Consider the following 18,926-nt stretch of genomic DNA (forward strand, 5'->3'; position numbering starts at 1 on the left):
AGATTCCTTGAGCGCTACTATGAAGAGAGCGAGAAATTTCTGAAAAGAATCATGACTGGGTATGAGACATAGATGCAGTACATGAACTCTGGAACTTAGGAACGCTTTAAACAATGGATGCACGTTCGTTCTCTCAATTAAGCCTAAATATTGAAGCAGACGTTGTCAAACCGCAAAATGGTGGTTACAGTTTCTTGGAATCCGATGGGATTTTGACAATAGATTACATCAGTCTAATGCTTGAGCATACTGTGTCATAAATAGCTTTATTGAGAGACTCTTACGAATATCCGATTGGCGTCGTTACTGCACGCTCTGAAACGACCTGCTCCATCTCACGGATCATGTCCTCACCATGATTGGCGAACGCAGTGCTCTCTAGCGGCAGTTCTCGGCAGCAACCGGTGCACAAATCACGCAGTTTCTATACGAAAATGGGCTTGCTTAAGATAATGCCATTAATTCTTAGCGATTGTTTCAGAAGGATGCAGAAAAATCTTGAGGTAAGGGGTCACTACATAATGTTGTACAACTATCTGAGATACATACTACTATCAATTACTTAATAAGTTTCATCTCAGTTTTAAATTGAGAACACTTCCCCTCCAAGTACAGCATCTAATGTCGGTTTGCGAATGTATGATCTCCATGTTTTTGATGCATTGATTACCATCCCTCTGAAGTAACCTACTTCGTCACAAAGCCTTCAACAACGGGATTCATTCGTAATTTCATTCGATTGGAATAGGTGTTTTTCTTTCGAAGCTGCTCAACATCATTGAAAAAGGTATTTACTGGCAGGATACAAACATGAAGCATTCCCTAAAACCAAAAGATATGTACACATATTTTACACAAAATTCCAGTATGTAAACTGTGTTACCTGTGTTAATTTTCTGAGATAGACTGACAGTCACGTTAAGTTTTCTGTACCAGTCGTTCGCCTATGTGACAAAAGTTGCATCTGTAATAAAGTAACGTCGGAGGTTCGAGTCCTCCCTCGGGCATGGGTATGTGTGTTTTCCTTGGTGTAATTTAGTTTAAGTTAGGTTAAGTAGCCTGTAGGATTAGGGACCGATGACCTCAGCACTTTGGTCCCTTCAGAATTCACATACATTTGAACTTTTTTTTTGTAATATAGTAAAGTAATAAGAACGATCCACAATGTTTTAGTACACAAAAGGTGAAAAGGAATTTGAAAATAGCTAGACGCGATCCTGTTACATTTCTCTTAACACTTCACTATTCTCTCACCTATGCTATCTAGCTTACACTATGTAGAAGCTCTGTCAACAAATGTCGTTATTGGATATTTAATTTTCACAAACTGAAACGATACACTTTCATGGCACACCAGTTATAGCACTAAAAGTACCAAATACAGAAAGTCTTTAATAGCACATATGCAGTTACCTGGCATCTTGTTATAACAACTCGTACCCAAAACGACGCGTTTTGATGGATCCTCAGTGTGCTGATGCTTTGAAACAATTAATAGTCATGATAAGTAGTCTAATCTATAATAAAAAGCAACACCAAATACAGAGTTTAACTCCATATAATATGGTGTCTCCTAAGTTCTGCTTGTGACGTAATACCTTTCCTCTCCCCGAGATAAAAATCTGACGGGCAAAATTGTTGATTTTACTGCTCGAAATTTAGTCACCAGCTCTTCGTTCACTTACGATTCCACGCACCTGGAGACGGTAGCTTTAGGCCATTTAACTGCACGTTGAAAATCCCTTTAATACAGGATGGCGACCAAGATAAAAAAAATCGTTCGAATGGCTCTGAACACTATGTGACTTAACTTCTGAGATCATCAATCCCCTATAACTTAAAACTACTTAAACCTAACCAACTTATGCACTTCACACACATCCATGTCCAAGGCAGGATCCGAACCTGCGACCGTAGCGGTCGCGGTGACCAAGAGCAAACAGTAGATACTACTTGCTCTCCTCCCTTTGGGCGTGAAACATATCCTGATTATTGATATTCCTTTTACCCTTGTGATTCTAAAATGCCTAAGGTATTTCACTATCCCTCGGCATTGGAAGCGTGTACCAGCAAGTTTCTGTCTGGAATTTACGTTACTGGTGTACTTAGACAAAAGGTTAGAAATTCCTTACATATTTCAAAAAGTGGGAGCGTTCCTTTTAGTTGTAGCACATCCTCAATATCTGTGAGGCGCACGCCCAGTATGAGGCAGTAAGCAAGAGGTGCGCACTTCCTGTAGTTGTGAGGCGTGGTAACAAAGACAGCATTGTTAGCAGTCCACCGGCGTGGGCCGTCGGGCCAGAGGTAAGGCAGCGGGGTTGTTAATGAGCAGCGTAGCTGATGAGGGGCGCTCGCACAGGTGTTCGCCGAGGCGCGCCTGCTCTTCAGTGTGACCGGAAGGGAGTTCCCGGGGGAGCCCATCTCCTTCGTCTACGTGGCCGACCACATCTTCGAGACCCCGCGCAACGTCTCCATCAAGCTTCACCACCGCATCGGACGCTTCGTCAAGCTGCTGCTCTTCCACGCCAGCGAGTGGATCAGAATCAGCGAGGTCACCTTCGACTCAGGTGAGCACCGGCTCCGCAAACAGGTACATAATATCGCACTGTGTTCAACCTGTTGACGCAGACCACAAAATTCTTCTTATATGTCTTTGCTTACCCAGATAAGTGTTTCGGTAGATTTGTGCCACCTTCAGTAGGTTTTTGGCTTATGTGGTGTAAGACCTTCGGTACACATACCATCATATTATTTGACTTGTCGCTCTAATGAAGTAGGCGAGTGTCAGCAATATGTCTCGTGGTCTTATCGTGGCGTGTTTATCTTCTGCCGTTAGGTCAGACGATAGAAATGCCACTGGCACGCTTAGAGTAGCAGATTGACGGTGACCAACTTCAAACCAAACTTGATTAATTTTCACACACATTTATTAAAATAATAAAAAGCATAGAAATTAACTTAACTTGATTCTGGATGCTGTTTACAATTGACAGTCTGAAGTTCCTTTGGTCTTGGTACGTTAATCTTATTCTCACATACCTCTGATACTTGACAAAGTGTCTATTCACTTATCTTCATGGCTATGTACAGGAATATGATAAGCTTATTAGGCGCAGACTGAAACTTGACTACAAACTGGTACAGACAGATGCAGACTAATGCAGACTAACTAATCGGAGGTCTGTACACTCGTTATAATACCTCGCGCGTTCAGGTATCACTGCGCGAGTTTGATAAGCGAGGAGAAAAGGTTCTACGTTAGCAGCAATCTCATTGGCTGCGAGGCATATTAATACGCGGATCGGCGGAAGCAGAAATGACAGCGCCATCTCGTAGTGCGGAGACAGACGAGCGCTGCGCCTGCGCTGTTGTGCTTAGCGGGGCGCGCTCTAGTGGGAAAGTTGTGTACGCGCTGACTACGCGGAGCTATGTACACAACAGTTTATTAACGTCTTAATTACGAGTAGGGCCTTCTTTGACCAGTCGGGCTCTACAAAGCCTAATCCACCAACAATTAAGATGTCCGTAAAATGTGGACTAACTAAGGGTACAAATACGCTGAAACATGTTTGGGCATGGAAAGGATTACAATACGGATTCTGTGGTTTGCATAAATAAGCGGAACCTTATCCTGTAATTTTTCCTGCAAATACGGCTGTCATGGAGTTTTAAAAAAGTAATGGCTCATTAACTAAAGAAATAATTCATTTCTCTATTTCCTTCAGGTCTAATTTCTAAGAAGACCGTGGTTGGTTTGCAATCCAGAGGAGGATGGTGGGGGGAGGGGGGGGCAGAGATGACGGAGGGAGCACATCAATGAGTTTGTTTCTTTCCCTTTTAATCACAAATCACTTTTTCCAAGTCCATAAATTTATTCAAGATGTTATAAAAACTGCTAGCAACTACTAACCTAATGACATTTGTCTTTACCACATTTTTATTATTTCTTGACATTACCGATTTGGAAAATTTGTTCATCATCAGACTCCTGTATTATATTTAAAGATCGAACTGTTTATCAGCTGTTTAATGGATGATAAAATTCGAGATTACAGAAGAGAATGGAACGAACATCCACAAAGAATGAAGAGTGAGAGACTTCCCTTAAAGGCAAGAAATTATAAGTGCCAAGGCAGAAGAGACAGGAGAAGTCGCCTACATAGATGGGTACCGTAACAGGCAGTTCCTGCCTAATACCTGAAGAGAAGATGAAGATGAAGTGAATGTCATGGTGTCCTGTACTGAAAATATATCAGACTGAAATGTGAAGTAGCTTGGGAGTCAACTTGGTGATAAACAAAACGTTCAAAACCGATAACTGCAAGACTTAGTAAAATAAGAGGAAGAAAAATGTGATGAAGTTTTTTTGTTTTCGCTGTTTATCAGGGAAGATAACACGTGTTAAGCAACATGAATGAAACACCAAAATTTAACTGCAACTATGTGTTCTATGACTATCATTTCTTTTTTCTTTCTTTCTTTCTTTCTTTCTTTCTTTTTTTTAATGCAGGTAACTGATGCAAAATGTCACTGGCTATAGATGTTGAGGGTTCGGAATAGAACTATCGTATAGTACACAGGTGCAGTCAGAATACTGCTGCACCACTCCACTGCAGTACAAGAGATTGGTTCTGGTTTTAATCCCTTTTCAGTGGCCAAACAGACCTACGCTATCAGTCTTCGATGGCTCACTTGAAGACGATTGCCAGGTGCCGAGTCGAAATATTGTGCGATGAATTGATCGACGACCGGCTGCAAGCCAGAAAATTGTTTGAACATTAACTTCGCAGGGAAAAATTTTTAGAGTTCACATCAGACCGCTGCCATGCCCCTTCGCCACTCAGTGGTAATTAAAGACACACAGTCATCAATGTTAACTGCCTGTCTCTCTTACAGATGTCGCCCACGGTAATTTTACCGACGACGACCTGGGCACGTCCGTTGTCCATCCCGTTCTTGCTGGCTCGACGGACAAACCGAAAACCAAACCAAGTTCCAGTGAACTTCCTGGTAAGTACCTGGAATATCACTTTCTCAGAAATACATGCTTAACGAAGTTCAATTCATATTAAGTTACTTAAGACTGTAGCTCTTTTTGTGGAGTGTATGAATTTTTGACTAGTCGGAATCCGAGAGCGGGTTTCCCATGTTAGCCAGTTGTCTGTGAACTATGATTCTGTCCATTTCTCCTAAATTCTCTTCACTCTTTTCTGCTACTGTTTAGACACTTTAATTTCTACCTTTTTCCTGTATTTAGACCATTCAGGTAAATTTGTACTGTCAATCATGTAGGTTACACAAGAGAAGGAAACCTCACTTCATAAATTTTACTATCGTGCAACTGTTTGTAACTGCATCACTGCACCCTGTTGCTTTAAGGACCTAGCTAATTAAGTGTTTTTAGGGATGCTCATTATTGTAACTATAAAGGAGACCACTTATGTCTATTCTACACCAAAAAATACGGCTATGAAATTATCTCAGGTCAAGCTAAAACGGGAAAACAACTGCAACGACGATGATGTGCAAAAAATTAGCAGACATGTGTTGAAATCTGAGTCTCACTAGTAGATGAAATTCCTCTAGTTGCCAGAACCACTACAGTTTGTGACAAACAGAAAGGTGATTTGTAAAATGAGAAAAAAAAAAGTGTTGCCATTTTACTCGCTAATAGGGCGCACGAGAAACTTCTACATCAGGTAGTCTTTATTTTGACATCACTGATCACAATGAGGTCTAGGCTCTCAGATGCTATCATCACTGATAGTGTATCGCAGGCGTTTTGCTAAAGAAAACTTGAGCTATGATATATGATCACCAAATTTTCTGCGGTATATAAGCTGCTCTGACAGCTGATTTCTCCTTCATCAGACTGGAGTGCTTGCGATGCCTGTGTTCGTGATCTAACACGACACACAATCTTGTATCGTTGTGCAGTTAAGGGAGAGCTCTCGCGGTATTTAAATACATGTCTGAAGCATCAATCAGCCATTTCCTCTGCACTGAGTCGTTCTTATTGTGGCTGCCTCATCTCATTTACGTACCAGTAAAATATTAGTAAATCAAATGAACTGATCGTATAGCATTCTTGGGTCTGGAGATCAACCGCTAGGGTTGTTCGGCTGCGTAGTGTAAGTACCTTTATTTGATTCCATTTCGGCAGCTTGTTCGTCGATGATGAGGACAACACAACACCGAGACCCTGTGAGGATTATATAGCTGCCCGGTAGGCAGGGCATGGATGTGTATGGTCTCCTTAGGTTAGTTAGGTTTAAGTAGTTCTAAGTTCTAGGGGACTGATGACCACAGATGATAAGTCCCATAGTGATCAGAGCCATTTATTTTTGCTATCAGTTTCGGCGTTGCACTAAATCTTCAAGCTCCTGTGTCAAGACAATAATAATACCAGTGCAAACTACATAACAAAACGCGTGGTGTAAAATTTAAGAAATAGAGTTATATACAGTAGTCTACTGAACACAAAAGGTCTGAGTTGCTTATCGTCCGCGTTTTACTTCGATAAAATGCTGCACTCTATATAAGTACCTTCAGGCAAGGCTTTCTAACACTGAAATTTATACTCGATGGTAACAAATTACTCTTTTTCAGAAACTCTTTCCTTGCTGTTGGTAGTCCGCAGTTTATTTCCTGTCTTCTTCACCCGGCCTCACTTATTTTGCTGCCCAAATAGCAAAACCCAACCTTCAGCATCACCTAATTTAGTTCACCTTCATTCCGTTGCCCTTGCTTTACTTTTGTTGATGTTCATCGTATAACCCGTTACCAAGACGCTATGTGTTTCATTTAACTGGTCTCTGAAGTATTTTGCCGTCTCTGACGGAATTACAATGTCATCCGCAAACCACAAAGTTTTTATTTCTTCTCCCTTAATGTTAGCTCCTACTTAATTTCCTTTACTGTTTGCCAATGTAGAAATGAGCATCATTGAGGGAGAGGCTACAAGCATCACACCATTGTCCGTTATTGCTACCTTTTCACGTCCTTTGATTTAACTGCAATCTCGTTTCTGTACGAGTAGTAGAGAAATTTTGCTACCTGTATTTTGCCTCATTTATTTCAAAACACTGTCAAAAGCTTTCGCTAAATCTATAACGCTGTATCTGTGGGTTTGTCTTTCTTCAGTGTAAGATTAGTCGTAAGCTCGGAATAGCCTCGTCTATTCGTATAAGGTGTGCCCTATTAAAAAGGAGACCTTCGCTCTAGTGGTGTTGAATGTAATCCCAGTGGTCGAATGTTTTTACTGAGAGATGATGTCGTAATGTTTCCAGTTGCACAAGCTGAGTTAAGACTTTGTAGCAATTTCGGGAGAGGTTTTCCCGCAGTTTGTTGTATGATGGATTCCCCCTGATCAGCACAAAGAGCAGTTATCCAGTTTCTTCGCGCAGAAGGGTATCGTTGTTCGCAAACTCATCGCATGATCAAAGAGGTTTGCGGAGAGCAGTATTCCGTTGGTGGTAGCATTATGAGGCAGCATGTATGGCCAACAAGACCATAGACCTTCCTGAAAAATTTCTATGGGAGATCTCAGAACATTCTCCTTAGGTTCCTGATATCTCCATGTGACTCGCTAACCTTCGGCCCCTTATAGCAACCAGTGAAAATTCAGAGATTCATTTGTCACAAGGAAGTGCAGGTATCCGCCAGCAATACAGAAGTTCCTCCGCGGAAACCATCCACTCCTTTACTATGCGCTGGGATCGATGGATTAATTTCAATGGCAATTACGTGTAATTATATTGTTCCACATGCAGTCACGTCAGTGTGAGCGTCACCTTTGTTCGACATCAACATGCAACCTCCAGACACAGACAGTGGAGTGTATAGAAAACGTGTCCTGGGGGACGGGGAGAGGGGTGACATGGAAAACAGTGCAGTCGTTATCATAATGTTGAAACGGAGCGATTTATCCGACGTCCAAAAGAGCATGATAACTGACTTTCGGGACAGGTGTGGAAGCATTTCCGAAACGGCTAAGTTTGTAAAGTGTTAGCTTGCCGCCGTAGTTAAAGTATAACGTGCATGGCAAAATGGCGCTATCCAAAACCGGAGCCGAGGCAACTGCGTTGCAGCACGGCACATACACGACGGGGGTGCACGACGGCTGCGACAGTAGATGTGCAAGTGAGCACCCACATGAACCACGGGGTACCAACAATTTCTCCTGAGCGAACGTTGCTTTGTATGCGCCTCCGCAGCAGGCGACAGGTACGTGCACCCATGCTAACGGCTGTTCGGTGATTAACACTAGAAATTTCACGCCAATATCGCAAATCGACGTCCACTGACAAGGGGAAGGCCTCAGACACGGCCAACCGATTCGGCTCAGATTTGGCATGTCGCTTGTGTACAACCTAAAACGAAGGACTCTAAGATATTTTGGGTCAACAACCCCGCAATTTTGAAAAAAATCAACTCTAAAGATTATGTCGATCAATCGACTCAAAATTGGAGGTAACGATAGATATGGGGTCCAAAGACGCATACTTTTCCAGAAATCTATGTAAGAAACTTCTACAACTGCCGCTTCTGTACCCACATGATAAACGCTTATCGGAAAAAAATGAACACACAACGGCTCAGGTAACTGGCTGGAAATCGGAAAACCCGGGTTCGAATCTCGAAGAAACCTAGCGGATGTTATTATTTTCATTTGAATTTTTCCGTTTGTCAATTGATAGGGATAGGAGGGTTAATAAGGTAAGTAAATCAATAAGGAATGATAATAATAAGGTAGACAAACAAATTTCTCAAACCTCTTGGGATAGTAAACAACTACAATGTTACTCCAGGTCACTTTACAATGGCTCTTCCGGTCACTGTTACGTGTCCTCACTTTTATCAATCGAGATATGGAAAAATACAAACGAAAATAAGAACATCTGCTAGGTTTCTTCGAGATTCGAACCCGGGTTCTCCGATTCCCAGCCAGTTACCTTGGCCGTTGCGCTAACGGTGCTGTCGGCGAAAAGTGTTTACCATGTGGGTACACAAGAGGCAGTTGTAGAAGTTTCTTACCTGGATTTCTGGAAAAGTATGCGTTTTCGGACCCCATACTGATGACGAAAAATTGTCTATTTACAATTATCTATCGATTCCGCCAATTTTGAGTCGATTGCTCGTCATAACCTTTAGGGGTGATTTTCTCAAAATAGAGGGGGTGTTGACCCAAAATATCTTAGATTCCTTCGTTTTAGGTTGTACACAAGCGACCTGTCAAATCTGAGCCGTATTGGTTGACCGTGTCTGAGGCCTTCCCCTTGTGAGCGGCGACAGATGGCCTTTTCAGACGCACGTTTTACTTTTCACTCGGACAGATGGCCGTTGGTGTGTATGGCGTGAAACAACTGAAAGCAAAGTCTCTGCAATGATGTGGGAGCGTTTTGGTCTTGGGTATATCTTCGTGGCTTTTCATAGGCGTTCCCGTTATTCTGGAAGGCACAGTGTGTCAACACGAATATGCATGTATCCTTGGGGACCATGTCCACCTCTACGTGCAGATTGTTCTCCCTCGGCACTCTGGTGCCCACCTGAAGGACAATGAAGCGTGTCACACAAGTCGCAGTCTACGTGCATCGTTCGAAGAGCACGAGGATGAGTTTCCCTTACCGCCCTGGCCACCACCGTACCAGGATTTAAACCCATCGAGAATATATGGCATCAACTCGATCGGTTTACTTTAAATGGCTCTGAGCACTATGGGACATCTGTGGTCATCAGTCACCTAGAACTTAGAACTACTTAAAACTAACAAACCTAAGGACATCACACACATCCATGTCCGATGCAGGATTCGAACCTGCGACCGTAACAGTCGCGCGGTTCCGGACTGAGTGCCTAGAACTGCTAGGGCACCGCGGCCGGCTCCATCGGTTTGTTTGCGCCGTGGATCCTCAATCGAGAAACCACGGCACTGGTGTCTGCATGGCTCCACATCCCTGTCTGTAGCTTCAGGAATCCCATTGTCTCTCTTGTTGCTCATCTCGCAGCGGCCCCCGCTGCTAAATGTGTTTACTCAGGCTTTTGGCAGGTGGTCCCTTTAATGTGACTGGTGAGTGGGTAATATTGTTATTGAAGTTTCCTTTCATATAACTGTTGTGACCTTTTCATCTGGGCACACCTGGTGCGCATACTGTTCTTCCCTGAGTTTGGTCTTCGAGAAACATCCCTGACAGTGGCTCTAAACGCATCGCGTTGCGCGACGCCCTATGCCTCGCCCAGATGAAGCAGTAGCTCGTCGTTTTACACGAGGTGTCTCGCTGTCGGCAGTGACGACGGCGCGCGAGGAGCCGACCAGCTACCTGGCGGCCGTGGTGGGCGTGCTGTCGGCTGTGGCGCTGCTGCTGGCGGCGCTGGTGTACGTGGCCGTGGCGCGCCACCGCCGCCGCAAGGCCTTCCCGTCGCCGCTGCCCTGCAAGGTGTCCGCCGCGGCGGGCGGCGGCGCCGGCTCTGCCGCCGACGAGGCGGCGGCGTTCCGCGGCGACGCGGTCCGCGACTGCGAGGCGCTGCGCGGCACGCTGGACCCGCTGCTGCGACCCGCGCACCGCGACTTCCAGGACTACCAGGAGCCCTTCTACAGTTACAGCAGCGTCATCGACAAGTGCCTCGCCACGCAGTCTGGTAAGCGAGCCGCTCGGGATCGCGTGTCCGCCTCGCTCCAATTTCACCTCATTCCCACTGCTGTCCATCTCGTTCCGCAGCTGTAATTCACCTCCCAGAAGTATAGTATTTCCTCGTTCTCGTCGTACAGGCGTCGAGGGAACTGGGAAGTAGCTCGGAAGTGTATGACGTAATACGGGATACTGGTTGTTCCAGTTGTAGTAGTATTCGTTCGGGCTTTCTAACACACACACTCACACACACACGGAGAGACAGAGAGAGAGAGGGAGAGAGAGAGACAGAGAATTAGACTAGAAACAGTGCCGAATTAGACTAGAAACATTACCCACTGCGTAATAAGGGGTGTCTAATTAAAGTGCAACTACTCACAGAGGTCCAGTGTGTGCTGTAATTACCGTATAGCAGCGAAACTTGGTAGATATGGTGTAAGTGGGCTGTTTACGTTTTCATGTTGGTAACGCCACGTAGCGCTCTGTAAGAAAGTCACTGACTGCATTCTGTGGCTGGTTGGCATTGTTGGAATATTCGCTTGTCTAGTGTTGGGCAGTTGGAGGTGAGCTGCCAGCAGTGAGAGAGAGATGCCAGAGTTTTGAGAGGTTACAATAAGCGGACGACCTGGACGTGTGTGCGCCACAAAAAGGAAATTTGTAAAGATGTATTTCATGAATTGATAGATATACTGGGTGATCAAAAAGTCAGTATAAATTTGAAAACTGAATAAATCACGAAATAATGTAGATAAAGAGGTACAAATTGACGCACATGCTTGGAATGACATGGGGTTTTACTGGAACCCCAAAAAAATCAAAAGTTCAAAAAATGTCCGACAGATGTCACTTTACTGATCACAATAGCAATAATTAGCATAACAAAGTAAGGAAATGGCTGTTGGTACACTTTCCGGGATGTAAGGTCGTGGTCTAAGAACTTTTTCTGCCCCTTACGTTTCGTCCAACACTGCGCTGGACTTCCTCAGAGGCGCTGCTCCGCTGAGTCTTGCCGACTGACTGGTCGGGTGTCTGAGAGCGACTTATATATTGTGAGAAAGGGGGGCGTGGTTCAAGTGACACGCGATGAGCAGTGATAATCCATAGCAAAGATAAGGTTGACTATCGATTACCACCTTGTCAAGATAAAAATTGTTAGCAATTTTGTAGAGCCACAGTCCATATATCGCTGAGTTTCATAGCCTCCTCTTTCCTATTAAAATTATCGTGATGTTTATAAATTTCAATAGCTTCTCTGTATAGGCGTGGATAGTAATTTAACGTTGTAGATAAAACTTCGGTATCCGAAAACTTCACTTGGTGGTTTCCTGGTTGAAGAGCATGTTCCGCTACAGCTGATTTTTCTATTTTTCCAAGTCGACAAAGACTTTTATGCTCTTTTAGTCGCGTATTTACGCATCTTTCGGTAGTACCAATATAAACTTTCCAACAGGTACATGGAAGTTTATACACACCACATGTCGACAGAGGAGGGCGTTTATCTTTCACAGATCGTAGTACTTGACTTATTTTCTTTGTTGGTTTAAAGACCGGTGTTATGTCATGTTTTCTTAAGATCTTACCGATCCGATCTGTTACTTTCTTAATAAAAGGGAGAACTACTGTATTTTTCTGTCGTTGTGGTTCATTCTTATCTTTTGGTCTTCTGTTCCTTGGACGCAAAATTCTATTTATCTCTTTTTTTTGAGTAGCCGTTTTTTTCAAAAGCCTGCTTCAGATGTTTCACTTCAGCATCCAAGTGTTCAGGTGTACATATCCGTTGCGCTCGATCGACAAGACTTTTTATGACACCCTTTTTTTGTTGTGGATGATGATTATAATTTTTATGTAAATATCTGTCCGTATGTGTTGCCTTCCGAAAAACGTTATATTCCAAGCTTCTATCGGACCGTCTCATAACTAAGACATCCAAGAAAGATATTCTGTTATTCTTTTCTATTTCCATGGTAAACTGTATTTTTGGGTGAATTTTATGTAAATATCACGATAATGTTAATAGGAAAGTGGAGGCTATGAAACTCAGCGATATATGGGCAGTGGCTCTACAAAATTGCTAACAATTTTTATCTTGACAAGGTGGAAATCTATAGTCAACCTTATCTTTGCTATGGATTATCACTGCTCATCATGTGTCACCTGAACCACGCCCCCCTTTCTCACAATATATAAGTCGCTCTCAGACACCCGACCAGTCAGTCGGCAAGACTCAGCGGAGCAGCGCCTCTGAGGAAGTCCAGCGCAGTCCTGGACGAAACGTAAGGAGCAGAAAAAGTTCTTGGACCACGGCCTCATATCCCGGAAAGTATATCAACAGCCATGTCACCCGGTCGTGAAAGCCTTCATTCTACAAAGTAAGGAAATGGTCAGTATGTCCATCATCATTCCTCAACAATAGCTGTAGTCGAGAATAATGTTGTGAACAGCACTGTAAAGCATGTCCGGAGTTATGGTGAGGCATTGGCGTCGGATGTTGTCTTTCAGCATCCCTAGATATGTCGGTAGACCACGACACACTTGCGACTTCAGGTAACCCCAAAGCCAATAATCGCACTGACTGAGGTCTGGGGCCCTGGGAAGCAAGGATGACGAACGTGGCGGCTGAGCACACGATCATCACCAAACGACGTGGTCAAGAGATCTTTCACGCGTCCCTCAATACTTTGATTTTTGGGAGGGGGGAGGGAGCGTTCTAATAAAACCCCATATCATTCCAAGCATGTGTGTCAATTTTTACCTCTCTATCTACATTATTCCATGGTTTATTAAGTTTTCAAATTTATACCGACTTTTTGATCACCCGGTACATATGACTTTTCAACGTTATTAACGTAAATACATTGTTTGTTCTCTATCAAAATCTTTCATTTGCTAACTGTGCCTATCAATAGTTAGTGCCCCCAGTAGTTAGAACCTTTTATTTTGGTGGCAGTATTGGCGATCTCAGTATTGCAGTAGTTCGAGTAACGAATATTTTTTTGAGGTAAGTGACTCATGAAAGGTATAGGTAATCGTTAGTTAAGGCCATTCTTTTGTAGGGATTATTGAAAGTAAGACTGCGCTGCGCTAAAAATATTGTGTGTCAGTGTAGTGATGATCAGAATAAGTAAAGAGAGAAATGTCTGAGTACGTTCAGTTTTACTCAGCATTTTCTGTGTCAAATAAAGTAAGAGTTTAATCAGCACTGTCACTTTTAATTTTTTCTAAGGGGATGTTTCAATGCTAATGCGTTAGGGCTGAACCGGTTTACGCTAGAATAAAGTTGTTCCACTTTTGGCCACCAGGTGCAAATCTGGCTCCGTGAATGCGAAGAAATCGTTCCACGTGTAATGGGTTGGGAACAGGACGTGTGCAGTAAAGGTCAAACAAATGAGAAAGGTATAAGCTGATTTTCTTACTAACCGTTACGGTTCGTTAAAAGACGGCGTGGTTTTCACACCATTATGCAAACAGTGTATAGCGCCGGATTTGCACCCGGTGACCGAAAGTGGAACTTGTTTTGTTCCAGCGTAAATCGATTCCGAGTCAACTCATTAGTTTCTCTATCATAACGTTTCGCTACTATAAAATAATTACAGCCCGCACTAGACCTCCGTGAGAAGCTGCACTTTAATTATAACCATCCGATACTAGATAGTCACGACCAGTGTTGAACGCTGAACTCCATTGTCAAGTGACAATGACAGCTCTTGCTGCAATGTAAAGGCAGTTGAACTTTATTACTATTTATTTACAATACATACAAAAAAACTCGTTCCCAGAGTGTTATTGCTCTACAGTCTCAAGTATTGTATATAACCCATTGCCAGCGATCCGGAAATCGTAGGATGCCCGTAGCAGCGACAGTTGCGTTTATAGTGCGACTGGAGCGGCCCGTTGCTCAATGAATGTCTGTAACTGTTCTTAAGTCAGTGCCATGAAGTGCTATCTTGAAATTAAGAGTCATGTTGTACTTACAAGGACTTACTTCCTGGGTGTGCGGTGGGTTGTGCAGCACTTCCCAGCACTATCGGTCGAAATAATTAATCACAATTTGTGCCACATGCGCCCGAGCGTTTTTGCTGCAAAATGATGGGAGGATCCTGCAGAAGGTATTACCCTTTATTTCTCTAAGCTGTTCATTTCTTTACATGGCCTGCGAAAAGTCTCCCTTGTGACTTTAATGATTCCTAAATCGAAAGAAAACTTCATGCTATTCGCATCAGTGCTATTACAGACATTCGTTGGTAATAGACCGCTTTACTCGCACTACCGACGCCGCTAAGGGTATCCTACGTCTTCCGCATCGCTGGCAACTTGTTATGTACAATGCTAGGGACTACATTGAAGGTGAGTAAAACCTTGAAACTTGTACTATTTTGTGTAGGTTGTAAATATATGGTTGCCGCCATTAATGTTCCAACCCTAGCAATCATTTTAGCAAAAATATGATCGGAAAATGGGGAAACCCTGACATAAAAACTTTGACAGAGAGCGAATTATTACGGCCCGGCACCAGCGAATGAGCATGACGAAAACGGGGAACCGATCGGTTGCTCGCATGCTACGGCCGTCAGCGTCTGTAGAATATGGCTCTAAGCACTATGGGACTTAACATCTGAGGTCATCAGTCCACTAGACTTAGAACTACTTAAACCTAACACATCACTCACATCCATGCCCGAGGAAGGATTCGAACCTGCGACCGTAGCAGCAGCGCGGCTCCGGTCTGAAGCGCCTAGAACCGCTCGGCCACAGCGACCGCTTTCTGTAGAAAGTACAAGAGAGCAGTGCCCGTATTTTACAGCGTCATTAATATGCAATCTCCTTCAAAAATGCACACAAGTCAGGAGGACTTTGCATACTATTATAAAGACCTAAAATAAAAAAGTTGTACAATTGTATTACATCCCAAGAGAAGCCAGAACGGCCATAATAACGATGTCCCTCCCTGTGCAGGAATCACAGAAAGTGTGCAAGCAACAAGGGACGATAACACATGGAGGTTTGGATTGGCCCGCGAAGCGTGCCTTGCCTGGACAGCCGTAGTCGTTAACAGGAACGCTCTTAATAAGTAGGTAATCAACGTTAAAGTCCCGGTTCAGTATAAATTATTACGTGCCGCTAATAAACTGTAAATCCGATACTTAATCGTATTCGCAATTTGCGAAAACTTTCGCCTATCTATGGGAAATGGTTCATGGACGGTGGGTGAAATCATGTGCGGAGTACGAGGCACTGGATGTCGACGCCTCACCACTGAACACAGAGGTGAGCGATTTGTCCGGCCTTTAAAGCACGACAGACGGGAATCTCACACAAGCCACACTGCTGGTGAAGGCAAAAGTGATTCAGGGTGCGCCGTTTACATCTGGTGCTACGTACCCCCGAAAATCTTCCAAACACTTGTCGAAACCAAGGAACGCAGAATCTCTGATGTATTGCGTTCAAAAGATGGTCGGTGAAGCTGCTAAGCAGATGATCCAACTGTCTCAGCACTGTCTACACTTTTCGTGTCTCCCATTTTAGCGTTAACTTCTGTACAGTGTCATAGGACTGTTTGCCGGCAGGAGAGTTGCTATGCGGTCAGGTTATAGTTTCCATGAATTCTATACTTCACACGAGGGAAACGCCGTGATAGTTGTTTTGTTCGGACCAAGACCGATACCTTTCTCTACACTGCTCCTCGCGACAGGATGTTTTCCTTTATCTATGCTTAACTGATTGCATTGCACCATACGACGGAAATATTTCACCGGAAAACATTTACTTACTCAACTAGTAATGCATACATACCGATATAATAAACTTAAGTAAATAACAAAATGGCGAAGGCGTCCCTCAATTCCAGACCATCACAGCCTCATATTCAATTTGATTAGAAAAATGTAAAAACGCCAATGTTGTTGAAAGAGTTATTTGTAATAAAGCAAATCAACATTGGCTGATTAATGTGCTTGTCCTGCTCCCGTTTATAGAGCCAATTCCTTTACCTTCGCTGCCTGGATCGTGTTGCATCTTCACTTACCTGTCCTATTCAGTTAACGCAGTTATTCACTCTAGAATCTCTGGTGAACCATTTGCTGAACGTTTTGTAATTGTTACTCGTCAGCTAAGTGATGAGTGTGGACTGCTCTTTCTCCATATATATGGCTACATAAATTATTATATGGACGAAATCAATATTTTACCATAAAAAAACAAGCAAGATAAAAGTTGTATAGAAAAGAGTAATTTTACTCCCATATCAGTGGTCTGAAATATTCTCGGCAATAAAGCGAAAACGAGAATTCCTGTTTTAAAATCTTTTATTTATCGACATAATCTCAAGTCAACCCAGTGGAGTTATTCCATTTGTGTTGTCCCTCTGAAAGTGCTGTAAAATAATCGTATATAGCTGTAATTGATTATAGTTTGGACAAAAATCCAAACCACAAAGGAAGACTTATGCTTTTTGGAAAAGATGGAAGTCAGAGAGAGTCACAGCTGGGAAAGAGGGTGGATTTTCCGGCACTGTCTTGAAGAAGGAATTTTTTTGTTAACCAGGTCCTTTTCTGAATATTTGCGTCCTGTGTGTAATAAGTTTCCAATAATATCCCCAAATTATACAATTAATAGTGAAAGTTGTTGAAAGGTCTGTCCCAGATCAGACTCATACAGCGTAATGCTCACTATATGACCAAACTTTGATCATACAAGATGAGAAGCGAAATGTTGGTTCTTTTCTCTGAGTTCTCTATATGACTGATCGTTGAGTTTGGCCATTGTGAACAACTGAAAAACTGTCACAGTGGGAACCACAAATTGGTTGTACATCAGGTGATATTTATGATTAGTGGGTCGCCATACCATAGAAAAGTTGTAGGACGGTGTAAAGGATCTTAGAATCTAAGTCAAGACTAAGATTGGCAGATATTTATGTGCTCTAATTACTGATGTAAATCACAATAAAATTACCAGAGAAGATAAGTTTCTTAAGCTCAGGTCCAATTTACAAGATTACTGTAGCACCTTGGAATGGTACCAAAAGGCGTGGAAGAGTGTATAGAGAAAATGCAACAAGATTTGCCCATCTGTGGAACTCCTGAAATAAAAGCCAACGATATAACAGTATGCCATAAATTATAACCAAACTAAACAACACAAATTGTGTGACACATAATCAAGTAACGAGATGGTCAGAATGTAGATAGAGATACCGCAATTTGCGACACTTAACTGTCTCCAAATCAGCTAGTGTGTGCCAATTAGCACCAAAGGTCGGCTCGAAATGACTCTCTCAGTAGTGGCCAGGAGCCACATCCCCAGAATTCCAGTACGTGGGCCTCCAAAGTCTACTTTCACAAATGAGGGAATGACTCAGTGGAGCTACCAATCTGGTGGACAAAAATTTCGCTTATTTCACAAAAAAAAAAGAAAGAACAAGAGCAATGTAGCAGAAATCTACCACTCTTATCATACAAAACGTACATTAACAAACAGAAGGTTGGTAGCAGCTTGATGAGCGTTGCCTCGTTGGACAGGCCTCAGACCAAGTCGAGCGACGACGTAACTCAAACAAAAATTTTGAAGTGAATGGAACTATCTTTATCATACTGGCCTGAACTGTGTCGCAGGGTCTTGACCTTTAATGTTCATGAAGGAAGATAAAAAACTCAAACACAGTTATTCTCTAGAGACATCTGTGACGACGTGACGCCCCTTGCCTACGGCTAGTACAAAGCCGGTGGTAGCGTCATTTCCATGAAAATTGTCCCTCTCGCACTTCTAGTAATGACATTCGCAGACTGCCTCCTGCCAACGACACGACGCTGTGACCACACTGGTAATGCACAGTCCAGTGCGAAAAATGCAAAACTGCGAAAAATACAAAATTTTTCTCTCGACCACACAAGCTCAGTACTCAAAAAATAACAATCGTGAAATACGAGTAGCTGCAGAGAAGTAAAACAACATCGCATGATGATACGTGACAGTAATGTCACAACAGAATTTTTTTGACATGGCCTTTCTCGCTGATGATATCTTGGCTCCTTGGGAACTAAAGAACCATCTTAGTTGAATTGTTTTTTTCTTTTTTGTTTTTGTTTCTTGGTTACGGTGTGCAGTAGTGAATCTGTTTTTGATCCATTGTCACATACCAACACAGAAAATCATTATTGTCTTTCGAAAAATACGCCAAATACTCTGCGGAAGTTGTCGTGTCGTTGGCAGGCGGGGCACCGTTCTTGCAAAACGCCTCCGCGTAGGAGTTCATCATGCAAAATATGGCCAGACCTTTCATTGAAATCCTTATAATTTTGA

At 43.0% G+C, this 18,926-nt stretch overlaps 1 protein-coding gene across 1 annotated transcript in view; it reads left to right on the forward strand.

Moving 5' to 3' along the window:
• The window catches only part of LOC126275253 (discoidin domain-containing receptor tyrosine kinase B-like), a 185,909-nt gene that overhangs the window by 135,447 nt on the left and 31,536 nt on the right, over positions 1–18,926 (forward strand). Inside the window, exons 8-10 of the mRNA XM_049977181.1 lie at positions 2,360–2,567; positions 4,897–5,010; positions 10,288–10,638. Coding sequence (XP_049833138.1) covers positions 2,360–2,567; positions 4,897–5,010; positions 10,288–10,638 — 673 coding nt within the window. The remainder of the gene's footprint in view (positions 1–2,359; positions 2,568–4,896; positions 5,011–10,287; positions 10,639–18,926) is intronic.

Source organism: Schistocerca gregaria, chromosome 1 (genome assembly GCF_023897955.1).
Source record: "Schistocerca gregaria isolate iqSchGreg1 chromosome 1, iqSchGreg1.2, whole genome shotgun sequence".
NCBI lineage: Eukaryota > Metazoa > Arthropoda > Insecta > Orthoptera > Acrididae > Schistocerca > Schistocerca gregaria.